Source organism: Chlorocebus sabaeus, chromosome 14, assembly GCF_047675955.1.
Source record: "Chlorocebus sabaeus isolate Y175 chromosome 14, mChlSab1.0.hap1, whole genome shotgun sequence".
NCBI lineage: Eukaryota > Metazoa > Chordata > Mammalia > Primates > Cercopithecidae > Chlorocebus > Chlorocebus sabaeus.
Window position 1 is genome coordinate 24,611,919 of NC_132917.1, and position 21,768 is coordinate 24,633,686.

Sequence of the window (21,768 nt, forward strand, 5' to 3'; positions counted from 1 at the left end):
ACGCCCGGGCTGGAGTGCAGTGGTGCGATCTCGGCTCACCGCAACCTCTGCCTCCCAGGTTCAAGCGATTCTCCTGCCTCAGCCTTCAGAGTAGCTGGGATTACAGGTGCCGGCCACCATGCCCAGCTAATTTTTTGTATTTTTAGTAGAGACGGGGTTTCACTATGTTGGCCAGGCTGGTTTCGAATGCCTGACCTCGTGATCCACCCACCTCGGCCTCCCAAAGTGCTGGAATTACAGGCATGAACTACTGCGCCCGGCTGGTGAATGAACATTTTCAACAATAAAGTTTGATTAAAAATTTAAGAAATTACAGGTGCCCTCGATAGGCAATCGATCAACTGGAAACTAAAAAGCCAGATAATTTTGCATCTTAAATTGACCCTGAAACAAATTGAGTAAGTCCAGTTTTTCTTTTCCATTTACAACTGGTTATTGGTTTAAAAAGCGGCCACTTCCCGGCGGCCTTTGCAGGAACAAGATGGCAGCCCTCATACCTCAAGGCCAGTTCTGGTGACTCAGTCCTCAGCTATAGTTCCAGTAAGAACTAAAAAACGTTTCACATCTCCTGTTTATCAACCTAAATTTAAAACAGAAAAAGAGTTTATGGAACATGCCCGGAAAGCAAGATTGGTTATTCCTCCAGAAAAATCGGACCGTCCCATACATCTGGCCTGTACAGCTGGTATATTTGATGCCTATGTTCCTCCTGAGGGTGATGCACGCATATCATCTCTTTCAAAGGAGGGACTGATACAGAGAACTGAACGAATGAAGAAGACTATGGCATCGCAAATGTCAATCCAGAGGATAAAAGACTATGATGCCAATTTTAAAATAAAGGACTTCCCTGAAAAAGCTAAGGATATCTTTATTGAAGCTCACCTTTGTCTCAACAACTCAGACCATGACCGACTTCATACCTTGGTAACTGAACACTGTTTTCCAGACATGACCTGGGACATCAAATATAAGACCGTCCGCTGGAGCTTTGTGGAATCTTCAGAGCCCTTCCATGTTGTTCAAGTTCGCTGTTCAAGTATGATGAACCAGGGCAACGTGTACGGCCAGGTCACCGTACGCATGCACACCTGGCAGACTCTGGCCATCTATGACCGGTTTGGCCGGTTGATGTATGGACAGGAAGATGTACCCAAGGATGTCCTGGAGTATGTTGTATTCGAAAAGCAGTTGACAAACCCATATGGAAGTTGGAGAATGCATAGCAAGATCGTTCCCCCATGGGCACCCCCTAAGCAGCCCATCCTTAAGACGGTGATGATCCCTGGCCCTCAGCTGAAACCAGAAGAATATGAAGAGGCACAAGGAGAGGCCCAGAAGCCTCAGCTAGCCTGATGACAAAAATGACTTCTGGGGTGAAGCCTGGGTGATGAGGCTGCTGGAAGCTTTGAAGTCTCCCATTCCCATCATGCTATAGAAAGAACTACCTTTGTTCTCTCCCATCCTGCTCAGGTCTTTTCAGTAGTCTCATCCTCAGCAACCATGGCTGATGGCTGGGCCCTAGCAGCTGGCAGGTATAACATGGCCATGTACACTCTTCTTTTTAAAATTTTATGTCAAGCTTCTGAGTCTAGATGAAAGACAGTATGTTTCAGAGAACATTGGATACCAGTTTTTTCCACAGCAGGGACTGTGAGAGAGAACCAGCAGCATCCTCTTTGTAATCACAGGGCAGGGATCAGAGTTTGAAATAAAACGCTGTCAGTGTTGGTTAAAAAAAAAAAAAAAGGGCAGCCAAACACCCCAGTTGAGAAAAACCAAGTAATTAGATATATTTTAATATATAAAATGTTACACTTGTTAAATGTTATTGACCATAGCTTTCTCATCCCTGCTTATGATCCTTGTTGGCTTTTATTTTCTAACATTCTTTAGGCTGCAGGTAACAAAAAGCAATCCCAACTAAACTGAAGCAGTAAACGAGTGGAAGGACTCTGAGGTGACTGATGAGCTTGACAAACAAGCTCATGGGCCCTCCCTCAAGGACTAGAAGGCAAGGCTGAAAACCATCAGGACTCTGCCTCTCGCTGGATGTCTGCTTCATTCTCAATTTTTTCCCATGAGGTTGGAATCAAGGTTGTCAGCATCACTGGGACTTCTTCCTTTCCTGAGAGAAAATATCTTCCTAGCTCCAGTTAGAGAGATCCTAGGGAGCGACACCTATGTGACCTATTTGGGGTCACATTCCTGTCCTGTGGACGAGTGTCTGTGACCAGGGAAGAAAGATCGGAAAGAACTTGAACTTTGAGGCCGGGCGCAATGGCTCAGCAGTGGCTCACGCCTGTAATCCTAGCACTCTCGGAGGCCGAGGTGGGTGGATCACTTGAGGTCAGGAATTTGAGACCAGCCTGGCCAACATGGCGAAACCCTGTCCCCATCTCTACTAAAAATACAAAAATTAGCCAGGCGTACTGGTGGGCACCTGTCATTTCAGCTAATTGGGAGGCTGAGGCAGGAGAATTGCTTGAACGCGGGAGGTAGAGGCTGCAGTGAGCTGAGATCACACCACTGTACTCCAGCCTGGGTGACAGAGTGAGACTCCATCTCAAAAAAAAAAAAAAAAAAACAAGACCTTGAACATTTTGAACGTCTCCCCTTTAGACCATGTTAGCAGGATGAAGAGGACAGAGTAGCTCCCCTGAAAGAGGGGTGGGCCATGCTCAGGAATGTCTTACTGAGGGTCACAGTTGGTGAGGAACTGGATTGGCTTCTAGCTTAGTATGTTTTCCATTAAAGACCAGTGTTTCTACAAATAAATGCAGCCCACAGACCAGTGTGGCTTTACTTGATATTTGGCTTTACTTTATAAAAATACACAACTTAAATACATATGACACTCTGTTTACAAGACATAAACAACTGGTAGATTTAACATTTTCAGTTATTTCAACAGAAAGAAAATATGTAAATTACCTTGTAAGAGTAAAGAGTTCATTTATAGACTCTGCTTTCACAGTTAAGGGGGAAGAATGCCCAGGGGCAATCAATGCAGGAAGCTAACCAACACCGTCCAGCTCTCCAGCAAAACTCATCTCGCCAACAGGGCCTCTATTGCACCGCCTAATATTGCACTGCTCGTTAGACACCATCTCACTTATCCATGTCAGAAGTGTAAGCTTTTGTCTTCTCTAGAAAAGTTTAATGGAAAAAAACAATGAACAAACAGTAAAACTGTGTCTTACAATTGTGCTAAATACCAATTATGAGAAGTACGAACCTCTCTTTGCTTTGCAAAGCTTGCAATGATAGGTGGTTAGCTATATTTTGCAGCTAAGTTCATTTTCAAGTTTTACAAAAATTTGATTCAGAGTAAGCTTGATGGGGTACAGTGGCAAAGGAGGCGACATTCCCATGCCTAGTGGAATTAGTTGTAAGGGGGCACTGTCACTGTCAAAGGCACCATGCACATGGCTTACAGCTCCACCCTTTCTAACTTTTGGCAAAATCCCTCCCTTCCCCTTGTGATGCTGTCATTGTTCTATGGGGCGCAGCTCCTTTTTTTTTTTTTTCTTCTTTTTTTTTGAAACTGATTCAGAGCTTGCAGTGGCTGCTTACTTACTCTGGCTATCTTTCAGAAATTTAGCTGCCTTATCTATGGCTCGTTTAACTAACAGTGAATTAGGTACTAGTTTATAGGTATAAAGAAATAATTACTCAGTTGAGAATTCAGTATATGAGAACATACTAGAGTAAGTTTCCTGAGGTAAATGTATGCCTTAAAGAATGATGTGCAATCTATAGAACCATAGCATTTTCTCTTGGGTAGCAACACAATGACCCCCAAGTCTGGACTTTTAAATTAACAGGCTAACAAAACTAAGGATACATTGATATAGAGAAATAAAATGACAATGCTGAAGTCAAAGAAATATTGACAGCTGAGATATCAATTCAAAAGGAGGCATGAAGGGGAACAGAGGAACAGAAGGAGCCTGTATTTTAAAGTGCTTAGGTAGGTTAGAAGATGAATTTAAAATGCCTCCAGGGATTTCTAACAAGTTTAAAAAGTGTTACTTCTTGGTGACTCAGATGTTGAAGACATGGCTTTTCTTTAATAATAGCTATTCAAACTTTTTATTCTTTTTTGAAAAACAAGATCCTCTATAAAAACGTTTTAGCCATTGTAATTATTCTGCTAGCTGTTACTCTCACTAATGTATTTTGAAATCCTAACTGGCTGAAGAATTTTTAATAAGGTTGAACTACAAAGCACACATTTGCACCAAGAATTTAAATTAATGCATAGATGTCTGTGAAATTTTGCATGAAGTTAGTGCCAAAAAAAAAACTTTTCCATTGCAGATCATGCTTTGTTATTTCTTCATATTCTGCCGAAGGATTATAGGAGTCAGAAAAATTCTAGGACCCTGAAGCTTAACTTGCTTATTTTATTCCTTTTACGTAAATGAAGTGGTATATGGCCATTCTTAGCATTAATACGAAGGTTGGAAACTGAGTCCCAAGACCTAAGAATCAAGCTCAGGCTAAATTTCACCAACTCACACATAAGGATGTGAGTGGAAGCACTAATGAATTTTCTCTGCTATAATTGCTCATCTGTGCAATACGGCTGAATGAGGTTCCCAATCTATTATGTAATAACAGTGATGAAAACCGGCACCGGCTTTTATACAGGGCCACACATTCAGTGAGTTGTCACGTCAATTTGGGCTGACACTACCATGTATGATCCCTCATTCATATGACTTCTACATTCTGCTGTGAGGGCAGACATGTCTGAGTGCTTTCAGCATGATAAAGGCCTTCCTTAAGCAAAATTTAAGTCCTGAAGAACTCTGGGTTGGAGTTCTGTAGCCTCAGAAGCCAGTTAAAGGCCAGAGGAAAATCTTGCAAGAAATAACATATATCAATCAGTTCATTTATAAAGTTGTTTTGATATTACCAAGATGAAAAGTGCTATGATAAAGCAATGTTCTGGTTTCCTGATGACAAGCTCAGTGCAGCACGAGTACAGGCATACAGTGAAAAGCTGCTGTGTGGAAAATCCACAAGACTGCAGGGGCTTGGATTGGAAGAGAGTGGCTTTTCTTCTTAGGTGGTAAGGTAGATGCTTTTTAATATCTACCGATATGGGATAGCTTTTTAAAATCCACAGGATAGGAAGATTTTATATACTTTCAAGCCCCAATTAGTACAGCTAATTGAAAGTATATAAAAATGTTAGTTAATGTGGCTGTAGCTAAAAATATGATGTAACAAGAGTGATGACGTAATGAGTCAAGTGGTGAGATTGGTTCTATAAGCACCGTAAGGAGTGCCAGTCCTAATACGGGAACTTCATCCATCCCTTGTACACCAAGGAGGAGACTGTGGCCAGAGAATGTATTTTGTAAGCTATAGTTTACAAATACTACTCTTCAGAAATTTGGAGCCCAAACAGGAATTACAGAGATTCCTCCCAATAAAGGCCCTGAGATTTCCCCTGACTGCCACCCAAAGGATCCACACTTGTCTCTGGTCAACCAGGTTCAGGTCAAGGCTTAGAAGAGGGAGGAGGCAGTGGCCAGAAGCCAGGGACTCAAGAGGAGAGAAACGATGGCAGATGTGGGGTTCAGAAAAAACACAAGAGGGGAAGGGGAAGAGGGGAAAAAAGGAAGAAACAAGACTGGTGAGGAAGTGCAGAAGAGGCCAGCTTTGCTGAGGAGTGGCCCTGCCTTTCTCACCTGCCTGTGGCAAAGGCTGGCAATAAGACAAAGGCTAAGCCTCACGGGGAGTCTCTCCTACTGCATCAAGCTTGCCCTGAGCTTGGCTGGCCTTTTCCTCTGCCGATGTGCATAATCTTCAAGTGCGACTTGTAAGTATCTTTTTTTTTTTTAAGACACAAGGTGTTACTATGTTGCCCAGGTGGGACTTGAGCTCCTGGGCTCAAGCAATCCTCCTGTCTCAGCCTGAGTAGCTGGGACTACAGACAGATACTACTGCACCTAGCTCCTGCAAGTACTTCTGTCTTGGGGTCTGATTCCTCATTCCCAAGTACACAATGCTCTCTACTGCTACCAGCAACCATTTCTATGGCAAGGGAAAGGCCTCAGATCCAGGGACAGGATGAGCAGCAGCTAGTGTACCTAGAATTTGTGGCTACCACCACCTTTTCTCTTAGGACTGTATTGTCTCTCCCCCGGTGGCTGCAGAAGAGGAACAGAGTGAATATCATAAAGGATTGCTCAATTCAGAACTGTATCACCTCATTTTACAAACTCCCAAAGGGCTGCCAAGAGTCATCATTACAGATCAATGGTTAAAATATCACCTAAGGAACTCATCGTAAAAGCAGCAACTTCTCTGTAAGGTCACACCAAACTTACAGGGATTCTGATGTTGTTTGCTTCCATTTTTGTTATTTTCTTCTCTGATGAGGAATTCAGTAAAAAACAAAAAGTGAAAGGGTCCTCTTGTCCTCTCTTCCCTACCTCCAGGAACCTCGTGGATTTCCCCAAGTGAAATGTCTAAGGGATACTATAATTACAGAGCTGACGAATGAGGAAAAAAATCAGATTATCTAGAAATATGAAATGAAGTAAGCGACGCTCAGTTCTCTTCACTTCATACAAATGCAGGTCATTTCTCAGTAAAATGTCTATGAAATGGGCACCTGAATTACTGATATACAAATGACAACACATGAATGAAAAGAGCAGTGAGATTCTGGGAAGGAAAACTCCATGTTGGTTATTTCACCTCTAGGGAAAGTCTGTTTGCATTTGAGTCCCACACGTGGCTTTTTTCTCTACTTTCTACTTGATGTTTTTCAGGAGGGCTGTCCGAGCATTCACAACTGCTTTGAAGGCATCTTCACTGCCAGGTGCTACACATTTGTCAGGGTGAAGCAGCACAGCAAGTTTCCGATACGCTTTATTGACTTCATCCCTGGGAAAAGAAGCCAAGATCTATGTTAGTAACAAAGTCAGCCCAACCCACTGCATGTTAGCTGTTTCGATACACATATCTCTTGCAGTGAACATATCCTAAATTATTACCCTTTCTCAAAGGCAGGATTAAAGGACTAGAAAACAGACAATGAACCAATAAATAATACGTTATAACACAAATTGAAAAAATTATTATTACACAATGCAAAAAGTATGTAAATGCTAACAAAACACTTAGTAAAAGAATAATCAGATGAAAACAGGCAGTACTTGGCACCTCACAGGCACTCAGCATATCTTTGCTGATTGAAAGAATAAGGGCTTGGGCATCAGGGAAGGCACCCAGAGTCGCCTTCTGAAAGTAGGGGTTCTGGGAGAGAACCAACAGCAGCCTGGAATGGAGCCCGAACACAGCACAGACAGAAAGCAAAACAACCCCAACACCTGGGCTTGATAAACAATCACAACAGTAGGTGCTTCATGACAAGTGTGTGCTGGGAAAACTGTTTCTCGAAGTTAGGATACAGGAGGTTGTTACATAACCCAGGCATGAGTGAGTACAAGAGTTTAGATTAAGGTATTTGTGGAAGGAAACAAGGGAAGATAAAATATAAAGAAAGAAATGGCAGAAGTGGATGATGAGCTGAATATCCAGAAGGAGAAGATGAAAGGAAAGGGGCTGAAATGAGCTCCAGGGTCAAGGTCATGAGGAATCTGAGGCCCAAGAAGGTGACACCACTGAGTAAGCAAGGGATGCTGGAAAGGGGTAGCCCAGAATGACCATGAGCTCACTGAGACCAAAGAAGAAACATGACAGAGATCAGTACTATCCGGAGAGGAAAGGAGCAGTAGCTGTGCTTTTCCAATCCAGCGGTTCCTATAAACCAGCGGTGCTCCAGGAGAGAGCTGCAGGCTTCTGAGTGCCTCAAAGAGCCAAAACTGGCTGGGGAGGGGCCTGGATACACCTGTCCCTGTCCCCACTGGTCATCATCATCTGATGTCAGGCCTCCCAGAAGGTTCTAAGTACCCAGCCACTCCCCTGTCAGATTAAGCTCTGTCTCTACCAGATGGTTTTATTTCTCACCTTCCTTTTGTAATTCAGGGTTCCAGTGATCCTATAAGCATGGATACGGTGCTTTATCAAATGCCCTAGCCTTTCTCCTTTATTTTTTATCAGAAGGATTTCTAATGTGGCTCGCCAAATCAGACGGCCTTTGATACCTTGGCTATGATGGAAAGTTTTATGTATCAGCTTGGAGGACTGAGGTCATAGCGTCATGTTAACAGTCCTCCAAGTCTTAGGCATACATTCTAGGGCCTTTTCTGCTTTCTGCTCTTAGAGGGGTCCTGAATTTTCTTGTTTTAGCAAGAACCTTGTTCTTTCAGAAGGCTACTCTGGGGGGGGCCTTCCTGGTGCCCTGCATGTTGTTTTTCTACATGTATAATTTTGATAATTTGCGAACAAGAATGACATTCTCCCTCTCTGAAGCAATTCGAATTGTCAGAATTTTTATTTGTCCCAAAGACCCCATATCCTTGAGGAAGGTACAGCATCCTCCCTCTTCTCCACGAGGGAGTCCTGGGAAGGGCCTTTCCAGCCACTCTGCCTCCCGAGAGAGGGTGTGCACATGGGGTCAGTAGTTACACCTGGTCCTCTGCACTAAGAGTGCCTTTCAAGATTTGCAGGTAGCAGGAGAAATTCTCAAGATGTAACAATACATCAATTCTGTTGAAGATGAAGATTTTCTTAAAGTTCAAGAACAGTAAACACAGTTAACACTCAACAAATATCAAAACTCTCTGTAACTTAAGAAAAAAATGTTTTAAGGTTTTTTTCCCAAATGTACTTAGTGCCATAAAAAATTAGTTTGCTAGGCCCAGTGGAACAAAGGTAAGAAGCACATATTTCTATTGGTTAAAGATATGAAACCTATAGGGGCCTGTAAGTTCTGGTAAATTTCAATTAACCAAAGTGAATACACAAGGAACCAAAAGTTTCTTCTTTCTTAATGAATATTGTTCTCAGTCTACTAACAGGTAGAAAAAGTAATCGTTTCTTAAGTTTAGAGCCAGCATCCCTTGGAGATGACACAGAAGAATTCAGAAAGAGACTATGGAGGTCTAAAAAGAAATTTAAAAGATAGGGATATACAGATTCAGTGCAATCTTACTGAAACCTTACTGGCTTATTTATTTTTTTTTGTAAATGGAGAAGCTGATCTTAAAATATATATGGAATTACAATAGATCCTTAATAGTCAAACAATCTTGAAAAAGAAAATAGGAAGACACATTTTCCAATTTCAAAACTCACTAAAAATCTACAATAAACCAAACAGTATAGCACTAAAAAAAAAAGATCCCAATAAACTCTACGCCTTACACATGAGGTCATCTGAATCCCCTGACAGCTTTAGAGCATCCTCAATATCACCTGGTGAATGAGTGTGCTCAATAACAGTCTTCCCCTTCCCTTCTCCTCTTTCCTTCTGGACCTGAAGATATGCTGTGAGGTCAGAATGGAGAAGAGATGTGTAGTGCTCTGGGTGCTGACATGGCAATTTCAAGACATACTTTTTTCTTTTGTGAGAATCAAGGTGACAAAGTAGGAAGGGTGAAGTATGTGGGGGGAGTCTGGGTGCAAAATAAGACACACAAATTACAATATGTGTAGTAACGGTGGAATTAGACCATTGAAAGTTACATAACCATAATGAATAATAATTTAATTTTTGTACAAGCAACAAATAGTGATTGAATTTTTTTTCCTGAATAACTCTTTTGACTTAAATAAAATAATTAACATAAATACACACACAGAGGGCTGGGTGCAGCGGTGGCTCACGCCTATAATCCCAGCACTTTGGGAGGCCAAGGCGGTTGGATCACCCGAAGCCAGGAGTTCAAGATCAGCCTGGCCAACATGGCAAAACCCCATCTCTACTAAACATTCAAAAATTAGCCGGGCATGGTGGCATGTGCCTGTAATCCCAGCTACTCAGGAGGCTGAGGCAGGAGTATTGCTTGAACCCGGGAGGCAGAGGTTTCAGTGAGCTGAGATCACACCACTGCTCTCCAGCCGGGGTGACAGAGTGAGACTCTGTTTCAAAAATAAAAATAAATAAAAAATAAAATAAACAAACAAATACACACACAGATGAGGAACGTGCAGGGCTTTAGAGATGGACAGTTGAACATATAGTGTTCCAGGGTAAGAACCAATTATACCACCAACTCCTGAGATTCTTGAACATGCTTAATCTCACTGAATCCCAGTTTTCCCACCTACAAAATGAAATGTTTGTACAAGTTGATTGCCAACATGCTTTCCTCCTCTAACATTCTATGATTGAATAATTCTCTTGTTAGTTTTTTTTTAAAGTTACATTAGCTTCAAGGCTCTTCTTGTTCCACACAGATGAAAGCAGAGCATACCATTTCACGAGGTGTTTATGCACATACATGACACAATTTTCTTACCGGGCAACTGTGCCCTCTATTTTATCTCTTTGGTATTCAGCTAATTCAGTGAAACAGAGTCATTCTGATATATTTTCATACATCTTCGTATTTCCAGCCAATTGGAAGAAGATGTACTGCACCTATAATTTTGGTGATGGGGTCTTTCTTTATGATAGAAGTCAGCACTGAGAATCCCAGAGTGCTTACCTTGAGGCCCCAGGTTTGACTCCCAGCATGTCCCAACTGTCTTTACTATTTCGAATTCTGCGAATGGCATCTGCTTGTTCTTTGGTGAAACTAGCACTGCTATTTGTGGTAGGGCGTTTCCCGCCATTTTCACATAAATCAACTATGGATACATAAAAGGTCTGCAAGAAGAAAACACATCCCAGGGTAGAAATGATTTTGTGAAAATAGGAATTCTTTTTAAACATCAACTTAAAATACTTTTAATATATTCCAGCAACTCTTAGAAGTCATGTATAAAGCAAATACATACTTTGGAAGATTTTTTTCTTTTACACTATTTAAATATATATATTCATATATTTTAATACACAAAAAGTATAAGGAATAAAATTAAAGTGGCTGATAATCCTACTTTCAGATAACCACAATTGAAGTTAAAAAGTAACAGATGAGCTGGGCATGGTGGCTCATGCCTATAATCCCAGCATTTTGGGAGGCTGAGGCGCACGGACTGCTTGAGCTCAGGAGTTTGAGACCAGCCTGGGCAACACGGCAAACCACCGTCTCCACAAAAAAAAAAAAAAAAAAAAAAAATTGGCCAAGTGTGGTGGTGCACCACCCAAGCAGTAGTCCCAGCTACTTGGATGGTGAGGTGGGAGGATGCTCGAACCCAGGAAGTGAAGGCTGCAGTGAGCCCAGATCATGCCACTGTACTCCAGCCTGGGTGACAGAGCCAGACCCTGTCTCAAAAAACAACCAACCAACCAAAACAAAAGTAATAGATGAACACTGTTAGAAAAATTCAAACAGTAAAGAAAAGTGTAAAATGAAAACTGTGTCTCTCTACTCCTCAAGTTCCTCTCCTGGAGGTAACCGTTGTTAATTTTTTTTGAGCATCCTTCTAGAAAAATTTACCATGAGTATGCCAGTATATACACAGACCCATAACCTTTCAACATGTACTAAAGGAGATCAGATTAAACACATCTTAGCACCTTGCATTTTTTTTCCACATAATAATACATCCTGGAATCTTTCTATAGCTACATGTAGAGACTTTCTTTGTTCTTTTAAATGACTGTTCAGTATTGTATGGTGTGGGCTGTACCATAATTTGTGTAACCAACTCTCCATTCTTGGACAAGTCAGTTGTTTCTAATTTTTTTGCTACTACAAACAGTGTTTGTGTATACATCTCTGTACGCTTGTGGGGATACTGCTTTAGGATAAATTCCTAAAAGCAGAACTGTTGAGCCAGAGTATATGCACATTTTAATTTTTGAGTCTGACAACCGTTGTCCAAAAAAAGCTGTACCAGTTTACATTCCATCACTGTGTGTGTGAGAGAGAGTGCCTATTTCTCCATACCCTCATTAACACTGTCCATTATCAAACATCTTAATTTTTGCTAATCTGATATATATGTAATATAGTTTGATTTGCATTTGTTTAATTATAAGTGAAAGTGGGTATCTTTCCAAATGCTTATGGCCTTTTCTTTTTCTGCAAACTTTATATTCTTTGCCCATTTTTACAATTTTGTGTTTTCTTTTTTTTAAGACAGTGTCTCTCTATGTTGGCCAGGCTGGTCTCAAACTCCTGAGCTCAAGTGATCCTGTCTCAGCCTCCTAAGCAGCTGGGATTACAGGTATGCACCACTGCACCTGGCTACACTTTTCTGATTTTTTTTAAAGTGAAAGCTTTTTTGACCCTGCTCCTGTTTCATGTTCTGTGCACACTGTAATTATTACTGAACAATACTCATTTACCACACTACAGCTACTTTTAAATGGACATATCTCCTCTTCTAATTTCTTTAAAAATCTCTTCCTCTTCTTTTTTGGATTCTTCTATAGTTCTTGTTATCTTCTAAAATTTTTAGCTTTCTTTCAGACTCTTCTTTCTTACCTCTAGTATTAGCCAATCAACCTGGTAACCTAACAAGAAGCCTTGACGTCTGAAAAGGGGTGTCAAAGGAATACCACTAGAGACCAAGACACAAGACGTATTAGCTTGGCTTTAGTCTATCTTAATATTGCTCTCTTTGTTAACAGCATCAACCAGATAAAACCAAGTTACTTCCTGACATAAAATGTCTATTAAGTAGATAGGAAATAAAGAAAATATTTATTAAATTGAACCAACAGGAAAGCACTACTTTTAAGTACTTACTTATAAAATACTGTAATTATTCTCTTCTTGTTAGTCTTTTTTTTTTTTTTTTTTTTTAACAGACTAATTTATCCATTAGTTCTATACAAGATGTATCTAAAAAGATACAAGTCACATAAAAGGGATCACAGTTCATGGATGTTTGCTAGCTGTGTGTCAGTAAGATTGTCTTCTAGCCTATGAGTTAGCCTGAAATATGAGTATTCATAGATTTCTGAAGGCACAAGGATTCATTCATCACACACATGGTTATAGAAGACAAGCCATGGTGTGGGCTACAGAATACTAGGATTGAGACCAAAGCCTGTTGAAATTTCATGTCTGAGTTCCAGCTATGACAGAGTAATGAATACTGGACTAGACCTCCTGCCATCAACTACTATTGAACTGGAAAAAAAACTGTTGGTAGTAGACAACAGCAAGCACAAGACCATTCCCTGAGAGATAAGCCCCACAATCACCTGGTTGTCTACTTGGAGTCCATTTCCTGACCACGTCACAGAGAGCTGGAGTCTGAGCAGACACAAGTCTCATTGAGCTGAGGAGGTGGCTAGAATCTGCAAAGCAGGCCATTGGAGAGAAGAGAGCTGTGCAGAGCTGGGCACCAAGTCCATATGGGGGTCTCTCATGAGTCTGTGGCCAAAGGCTGGGCTATAATATGCATAGGGTGAGATCACTCAAGGCTTACCAGGTAACAGCTGCTATGGGGCTGAGAACAAAACCAATATCCTGAGTTCTAGTGGTGCTACAGAAAGAGCTATCCTGGGAACAGTATGGTTTAGCCTTGTCAGAGTGGAGATATTGCCTTAACCCCTCATTAATTGCCCTACCACCTATTGAGGCACCACAGAAAGGCTGTGCCCTAAAAATTATAGACTCATCCTAACAAAACCTAAAACCAAGAGCTGACAAGATCTGCAAAAGAGACAGAATTTGGAAGCTGAGTCCTGTCAAATTAGAAGGGCTTGGGAAACACTCTGAGCTTTCTTCAAATCCTTGCTATTAAGGCAAAAAAAAAAAAAAACCAAGTCAACACAAGTTCATTGTAATTTGCCAATAATTAAACTGCCTCCTGAGGAATCAAAAATCAACACTAAACAGTCTTCAATCAAGAATCAACAGTCTTCTGAGGAAGATAAAAGAATCTAGAGTCTCTACAATGTGTTATCCACAATGTCTGGTGTTCAATCAAAAACCACTATTCATACAAAGAAACATGAAAATGTGATCCATAGTTAGGAAAAAAAAGTAGTAAATAGAAACTGAACCCAAGATGGTTCAAATGTTGGACTTCGCAAAGACTGTAAAACAGCTATTATAAATATTTCAAAGAGGTAAAGAAAAATACATTCAAAGAAGTAAAGGAAAATATACTCTTAATGAGTGAGCAGACAATCTAATAGAGAACTGAGAACTATACTGGGAACCAAATGCAAATTCTAGAGCTGAAAACTTCCCTCAGTGAATTTAACAGTAGATTGTCAGTGGTGAAGTAAAATCAACAGAGACTATGCAATCTGAAAAATGCAGAAAAAAATAGATTAAAAATAAATATAGCCTCAGGGACTCTGGGACAAAATCAAATGGTCTAATATACATGTAATTGGAGGCCAAGAAGGTAAAGAGAGCCAGAATGTGGCCAAAAAAAAAATCTGAAGAAATAACAGTAAAACAAAAACAAAACAAAAAACTTCCCATGTTTGATGAAAAACACCTACCTACCAATCTTAGAAACTCAGTAAATCCCAAATAGAATAAAAATGAAGAGAATCACATCTTGGCACATCATATTCTAACTGCTGAAAACCAAAGAAAAGAGAAACTCTTGAAAGCAGCCAGGGAGAAAAAAGGGCACATTAGGCACAGAGATTAGTAAGAGTCAGAATGAGTGCTAACATCTCATGAAACACAATGGAAGCCAGAAGAGAATGGACCAGCATCTTTAAAGTGCTGAAAAAAATTTCATTTCTAACAATTATGTCCCTTGGACAAATCACTTTACTACCCTTAGATGCTCTCATATATGAAATGATAACAATACCTGCCATACATTGTTGTTATAAGTCTCCATGTGATGAAATGTATAACTTCTCCAGAATGGTAAAGTACTAGTCAAATGGTTAGGTATCATTATTATACACATACAAGCACAAACTCACATTGCTCCATGTACTCAAAAGAATAGAAAGCATGGCAAACCAGCATCAACTTTATTTCATTTTGAAATAGAAAATACTTTTGCTTAATTCAGCCTGTCAGCCAAGGAAGAAATCTGTCTTCTAGTAGGAGGAGTGACATCTTGTGAGAAGGAAATTCAGCATAAAAGATTAAGTACAATCCCACTCAACAATTAAGAACAACTCTTTATAGTGTAACTATATTATTTGAAATGCTAAAAATTCCCAAAATATCAGATATATTCATAAGAAGAAAAATACATTATTCATGCTACCACTTACCTCCAAATGTATCTATAATTAAGGGCTGACTTTATAAGTTACTGTTTTAAATAGCCTATTTCCCTTAAAATTACTCAAGATGAGTAGGTTTTTTTAAAGTGGCCATCTATTCAGGTTGCAATATGAGCATCTCCCTCCATTTCCTGCTTGATTGGCAAGGCCTTATTTTTGTGTGACTGGCTGGAGTCTATACTGAGAGCCTCCTATTCTCTAACTGTACCCCTGTGGGCTACAATATAGGATTATACGAGCTGTGGCAAGGCAATTTTGCCACAGTAATGCTTCTATTTGATTATGCATATAAATGTAATACAATTAGCTAAAGGCGGCTTTGAAGAAAATCTCTGTCCTGCTTAAGCAGTGTATAATAACTGCTGTTAAACTTGATGATCTTCAGGATCACCTGGAGAGTTTTTTCAAAATATAGCTTCCTGGGCTCCACTGCAACATAAGCTTCCAGTAGGTCTGGAGCCCAGAGGTATGTATTTTGAAGAATTTCCTCAGGTAATTCTGATGATCAGCTAAGTCTCATCTAAAATAGACAGCAGGCAGATCACTCATTCTCACTCTCTCTTCCTTTCTCTCTCCCGTTCTCTATTTCTATCTCACTAGATTCTTTGAAAAGAAAGAGCTTATTCTAATGAGAAATTCCTATTACTTTTTTGCTTCCTATAATTTAAACTAAAAATTGGCACAGTGGCCTTGACACAAACCTTAAAACGACAAAATGCTAGCTTACCTGGAACATCTCATTAATGCCTTCTCCAGTTTGTGCTGAAGTTTCAAAGTACAGGAACCCTTTGCTTTCAGCCCAAAGACGTCCTTCACTTTCATCTACACAGCGGTGTTTGGTACAATCAATCTGAAATAGAAGGGGCCGGGGGGCAGAGAGAAGATTACAACCTTGTCCTACTAGAATGGACCTAGTGAGGGTCTTTGTCAATCCTTTACTAAGGCAAAGCTATTCTTAGTAAACGTCTGCACTAGTATGTAAAATTACCAGGACCAAAGGGACACAAACAAAACCTAATATTGAATGTAGACTGATATTCTATGGCAATAGGACGAATGCCTGTTGCTGTAATGTCCCACCTGATCCCTTGTTACTCAGCTGTTACTCAGTTGTGTGAAAGTTGGTTTCATGATATCTGCCATACCCTTGGGGCCACAGTCTGCTTTTCATACCTTTCCATAGTCCACATCACCCAATTAATGCCCCTACTCCAGTCGGGTCAGAGTGTGATTATTAGGACCCATTGCTCCCACTCAGTCACAAACATCCTTCCCCAAGTATGGCACCAGGAAAAAAAAAAAAAAGTACACAAATCTTGATGTAGCAGGTTTTAGGTTGCTGTGCTGTTTTCTTTTTGTCTTAGGGACGTTAGGTTTTGAAAGGTTGTTGACTCCCATATTATACAATAAGGAATTTTTCTTTTCTTTTTGTTTCCCAACACTCAAAGCTCCACTCTTCCCCTAGAAACCTGAACACACCATTTCCAGAGGGGTTACCTTGTTGGCACAAACTACAAATATAATATTTTCCATGTTTCCATGAGGTCCAAGCTCTTGCTTCATTTCTGCCAGCCATGCATCAAGGGCGTCAAAGGAGTCTTTCTGCCCAACATCATAGACCAGTATCACACCCTGTGTGTCCTTGTAAAACTCATTTCGAACCTTCAAATAAAAGGACAGATACACAAAACGTAGTTTTTGTGATGTTATAAGAATATATCTCATAGTCATTAACCTGGCAAAGTGTGTTCTCTTATGTATTCTTAGTGTTTGCTATTGCATCTGTTTCTACTGGTCTTCAGAGGATTTTTTATAGAATCAAAGTAACATCATTCTAAAAATGTATTAGTATAGAAAGGACCTACAATGGAAAACAATAGCCTCCTGCCCCACCCCATCCCACCTCCAGTTCCACTCCCTAGAGGAAATCAGTCTTTAATTATTAGTAGACCTTAAAAGAACACCAATTATATAAAGTTCTTCTTAGGAAGAATTAGGAGGGTGAGTGAGCAATTCAAAAGAACTTAAGGCAAAAATGACACAAGTGTCAGCAATGGGTACAGCCATTTATAAATCATATCCCAAAGCTGGCTTCCCCCAGGGTGCTAGACAGAGCTTCCCTGACTCTCGGGTCTGCACACCAACTTTAGAACTCCAAACTCAGAGCCTCAGTGTAATACAATGGAAAAGAGCACAGGCTCTGGAGTCAGACAGATCTGGGTTCACACTTACTTACTAGTTGTGTGATCTTGGGCAAGTCACTTAACCTCTCTGCGTCTCAGTTTCCTCATCTGTAAAATGGGGATAATACTACTTACTTCACAGGGTTATTATGAAGGTTAAATGAGATAATGCAGGCAAAGTACTTAGCACGGTGCCTGAAAAACAATGTCTATTTAACACCCTCCCCTTCCTTCCTTGCATCCATTCTCTGGGCTTCATTCCAAATCCGGGAAGAAGCAGCATGAAGTATGGGCATACTCAAACATTAGGGCCAGAGAGAGGTTAAGTGGGTGAGGAGCAGCATTGACAGACAGGGTTTCCGGGACAAAGTTCCAGAAAGAACCCTGACAGAGGCCATATATTATACATTCTTTTCACAGAATTCCCAAATGTACTCAAACCCACACAGGCTATGTAGTATAAGAAATGAAAACATGTTATACATATCAGGTAGGGTTTCTGGGCATAGGCAGGTATCTGCACCAAAGATATTAAGTGCTCCTATTTGTTTACAGAAAACTAAGAAGCTATCCCCTAAAGTTAAAGCCAACAAAATCAGAAAGAACTGAAGATGACTAAGCCACCAGTCCCCTTCCTCAGTACTCATGGTCTTTAGCCCTTCTACAGTAGTAACAATGGGCTCTCTCTTCTTTCTTAAAACTCTTGCTGCCTTGGCTTCCATACATTACATTCCCTAGGCTCTTAAACTCTCTTTCACCAACTCCTCTTCTCTCTATTGCTCCCACTCCAGCTTACCACCAAAATCCCCCAAATCCTGTCCTGTGCCCTCTTCCTGTCTTTTTGAATCCTTCCTCCCAAATCAGCAACATCAACCACTTATACAGTTTCAACTGTGAGAATCTCCAAGATGAGCCCTCTCCTCTGAGGTTCCAGACTTCCATTTCTAATTAGCACCAGATTCTTCCAGCTGAATGTCCTGTTGGAATCTCAAATTCAATATGCACACAGGAAACCCTTCAACTTCTTCCTTCTTAAACTATTCTCCAAAGTTCCAACTTTCTCAAACAATGTTAAAAGTTTCTGATCAGTCCTCCACCAACCTTCTGAGTCTTATCCTCCCACTATCCCCGACCTTCAAAGTGGGTAATCTCTCATTCCCCAAACCTGCCCCATGCCTTTCTAATTCCATCTGGAAACAGACACCTCTTTGTCTTTAATTGTTCAAGCCCTGGCTATAATGCTGTATCTCTCATGCAGCTTTCTCTGTCCCATTCCTCACCATCCAGCCCCCTACTCCTGCAAAACAGAATGTAATCTCTACGTCCCCTGGAGTACCATATGGTTTTGTACTCCTAATAGTGCTATCACTTCCTGCCCAGTTTTACAGTTAGTAGCATATCCAGCTGTCTTCCCTCCTACACTAGAAGAAATGTGAAGACATGTATCTTCATGTATCCACCCTTGTGTCACCCACAGGGCCTAGCAGAGACAGGCACACCTCACTTTATTGCACCTATGTAAGGCACACAGGCACACCTCACTTTATTGCACGGTATGTACATATTGTGTTTTTTTACAAAGTGAAGATTTGTGGCAACCCCAAGTCAAGCAAGTCTATCAGTGCCATTTTTCCACAGTGTGTGTTCATTTTATGTGTGTGTCACATTTTGGTAACACTTATAATATTTCAAACTTCATCATAATATCTGTTATGATGATCTGTGATCAGTGATATCTGTTACTATTTTAAGTGTTTTGGGGTACCATGAACATATAAGATCATTTAAGACAGCAAACTTAATAAATGTTGTATATATTCTGACTGTTCCACCAAATGGCTGTTGCCCCATCTCTCTTCCACTCCTTGGGCCTTCCTATTCCATGAGACAAAACAATATTGAAAGTAGGTTAATTAATAACAATACAATGGCCTCTAAGTGTTCAAGTAAAAGGAATAGTCACATATCTCTCATTTTAAATTAAAATCTTGAAATGATTAAGCTTAGTGAAGAAGGCATTTCGAAAACTGGCCAAAAGCTGGGCCTTTTGTACCAAATTAAAAGTGCTACTCTTGTAAACACATGAATGATAAGAAAGTGAGACAGCATATTGCTGACATGGAGAAAGCGTTAGTGGTCTGGATAGAAGTCCAAACCAGCCTCAACCTTCTCTTAAGCCAAAACCTAATGCACAAGTCTCTAACTCTCTTCATTTCCATGAAGGCTGAGAGAGATGAGGAAGCTGCAGAGGAAAAGTTGGAAGCTAGCAGTGGTTGGTTCGTGAGGTTTAAGGAAAAAAGCCATCTTCGCAACATAAAAGGGCAACATGAAGCAGCATATGTTGATATAGTGCTGCAAATTATTCAAAATATCTAGCTAAGATCATTGATGAAGGTGGTTAATCTAAGCAACAGATTTTCAATGTAGATGAAACAGCCTTGGAATAGATAGATCTAATGGAAGAAGATGATATCTAAGACTTTCAAGGCTAGAAAGGAAAAGTCAATGCCTGGCTTCAAAAGCTTCAAAGGACAGGCTGACTCTCTTGTTACAGGCTAACAGAGCTATTAGGGGCTAAATGAGCTGATGCTCATTTGCCATAATGAAAATCCTAGGGCCCTTAAGAATTATGCTAAATCTGCTCTGCCCGTGCTCTATAAATGTAACAGCAAGGTCTGGATGACAGCACATCTGTTTAAGCACAGTTTACTGAATATTTTAAGCCCACTATTGAGACTTACTACTCAGAAAAAAAGATTCCTTTCAAAATATTACTGCTCATTCACAATGCACTTAGTTACCCAAGAGCTCTGATGGAGATATACAAGGAGATTAAAGCTGTTTTTATTAAGCCTGCTAATACAACATCCATTCTGCAATCCATGGATCAAGGAGTAATTTTGACTTTGAAGTCTTACTGTTTAAGAAATACATTTTGAGGCCAGGCGCGGTGGCTCAAGACTGTAATCCCAGCACTTTGGGAGGCCGAGACGGGCGGATCACGAGGTCAGGAGATCGAGACCATCCTGGCTAACATGGTGAAACCCCGTTTCTACTAAAAAATACAAAAAAAACTAGCCAGGCGAGGTGGTGGGCGCCTGTAGTTCCAGCTACTCGGGAGGCTGAGGCAGGAGAATGGCGTAAACCCGGGAGGCGGAGCTTGCAGTGAGCTGAGATTCGGCCACTGCACTCCAGCCTGGGTGACAGAGCAAGACTCCGTCTCAAAAAAAAAAAAAAAAAAAGAAATACATTTTGCAAGGCTATAGCTTCCATAGTGATTCAATTTGCATGGCAAAGCAAATTGAAAACCTTTTGGAAAGCATTCACCATGCTAGATACCATTAAGAACATTTGTGATTCAGGGGAGAGGTCAAAGTATCAACCTTAACAAGAGTTTGGAAGTTGAATCCAACCCTTGCAGATAACTTTGGAGTTGTTCAAGACATCAGTGGAGGAAGTAACTGCAGATGTGGTGGAAACAGGAAGAAAACTAGAATTAGAAATAGGGCCTGAAGATGTGACTGAATTACTGCAGTCTCACAGTAAAAAATAAATAAGGAATTGCTTCATATCAATGAGCAAAGAAAGTGGTTTCTTGAGATGGAATCTACTCCTAGTGAAGATGCTATGAACATTGTTGAAATGACAACCAAGAATTTAGAATATTACATAAACTTAGTTGATAAAGCAGCAGCAGAGTTTAACTGAATTGACTCCAATTTTGAATGAAGTTCTAATGTGGGTGAAAATGCTGTCAAATAGCATTGCATGGTACAGAGAAATCTTTCATGAAAGGAAGTCAATCAATGTGGCAAACTTTATTGTTGTCTTATTTTAAGAAACTGCCACATCAACCACCACCCTGATTAGTCAGCAGCCATAATCACTGAGGCAGCCTCTGATCACAATGGAATCAAACTAGAAATCAGTAACAGAAGGATAACAGGAAAATCTCCTAACACTTGGAAACTAAACAACACACTTTTTTTCTTTTGTTTTTGTATGTGTGTATGTGGTTTTTTTTTTTCGAGACGGAGTTTCGCTCTTTTTGCCCAGGCTAGAGTGCAATGGTGTGATCTCGGCTCACTGCAACCTCCACCTCCCGGATTCAAGCGATTCTCCTGCCTCAGCCTTCCGAGTAACTGGGATTATATGCATGTGCCACTATGCCTAGCTAATTTTGTATTTTCAGTAGAGATGGGGTTTCTCCATGTTGGTCAGGCTGGTCTTGAACTCCCGACCTCAGGTGATCTACCCGCCTCGGCCTCCCAAAGTGCTGGGATTACAGGCGTGAGCCACCGCGCCCAGCAATTTTTTGTGTTTTTTTTTTTTGTTTTTGAATAACACACTTTCTTTTTCAAAATGGAGTTTCACTCTTTC

At 40.5% G+C, this 21,768-nt stretch overlaps 2 protein-coding genes across 5 annotated transcripts in view; one reads left to right on the forward strand and one right to left on the reverse strand.

The window, feature by feature from the left end:
• Positions 1-504: 504 nt before the first annotated feature.
• On the forward strand, positions 505-1,718 carry LOC103220662 (large ribosomal subunit protein mL45). The gene has a single exon (XM_007971277.3). The coding sequence runs from the start codon at positions 607-609 to the stop codon at positions 1,354-1,356; it is 750 nt and encodes a 249-aa protein (XP_007969468.3). The 5' UTR covers positions 505-606; the 3' UTR covers positions 1,357-1,718.
• A 1,079-nt stretch (positions 1,719-2,797) lies between these two features.
• The window catches only part of DNAJC27 (DnaJ heat shock protein family (Hsp40) member C27), a 29,370-nt gene continuing 10,399 nt past the window's right edge, over positions 2,798-21,768 (reverse strand). For 3 of the 4 annotated variants that reach the window (XM_038006646.2, XM_038006648.2, XM_073022832.1), the window contains exons 4-7: positions 16,703-16,867; positions 15,933-16,055; positions 10,581-10,741; positions 2,798-6,909 (exon numbers count right to left, since the gene is read on the reverse strand). In XM_038006646.2, coding sequence (XP_037862574.1) covers positions 6,777-6,909; positions 10,581-10,741; positions 15,933-16,055; positions 16,703-16,867 — 582 coding nt within the window. In that variant the 3' untranslated portion in view covers positions 2,798-6,776. Of the gene's footprint in view, positions 6,910-10,580; positions 10,742-12,775; positions 13,386-15,932; positions 16,056-16,702; positions 16,868-21,768 lie in introns of those variants that run through there. The other variant, XM_073022831.1, reaches the window with a different exon arrangement.

What these genes read in the sequence shown, in the direction of transcription:
- LOC103220662 (XM_007971277.3), top strand. Translation starts at nt 607, where the DNA reads ATGGAACATGCCCGGAAAGCAAGATTGGTTATTCCTCCAGAAAAATCG.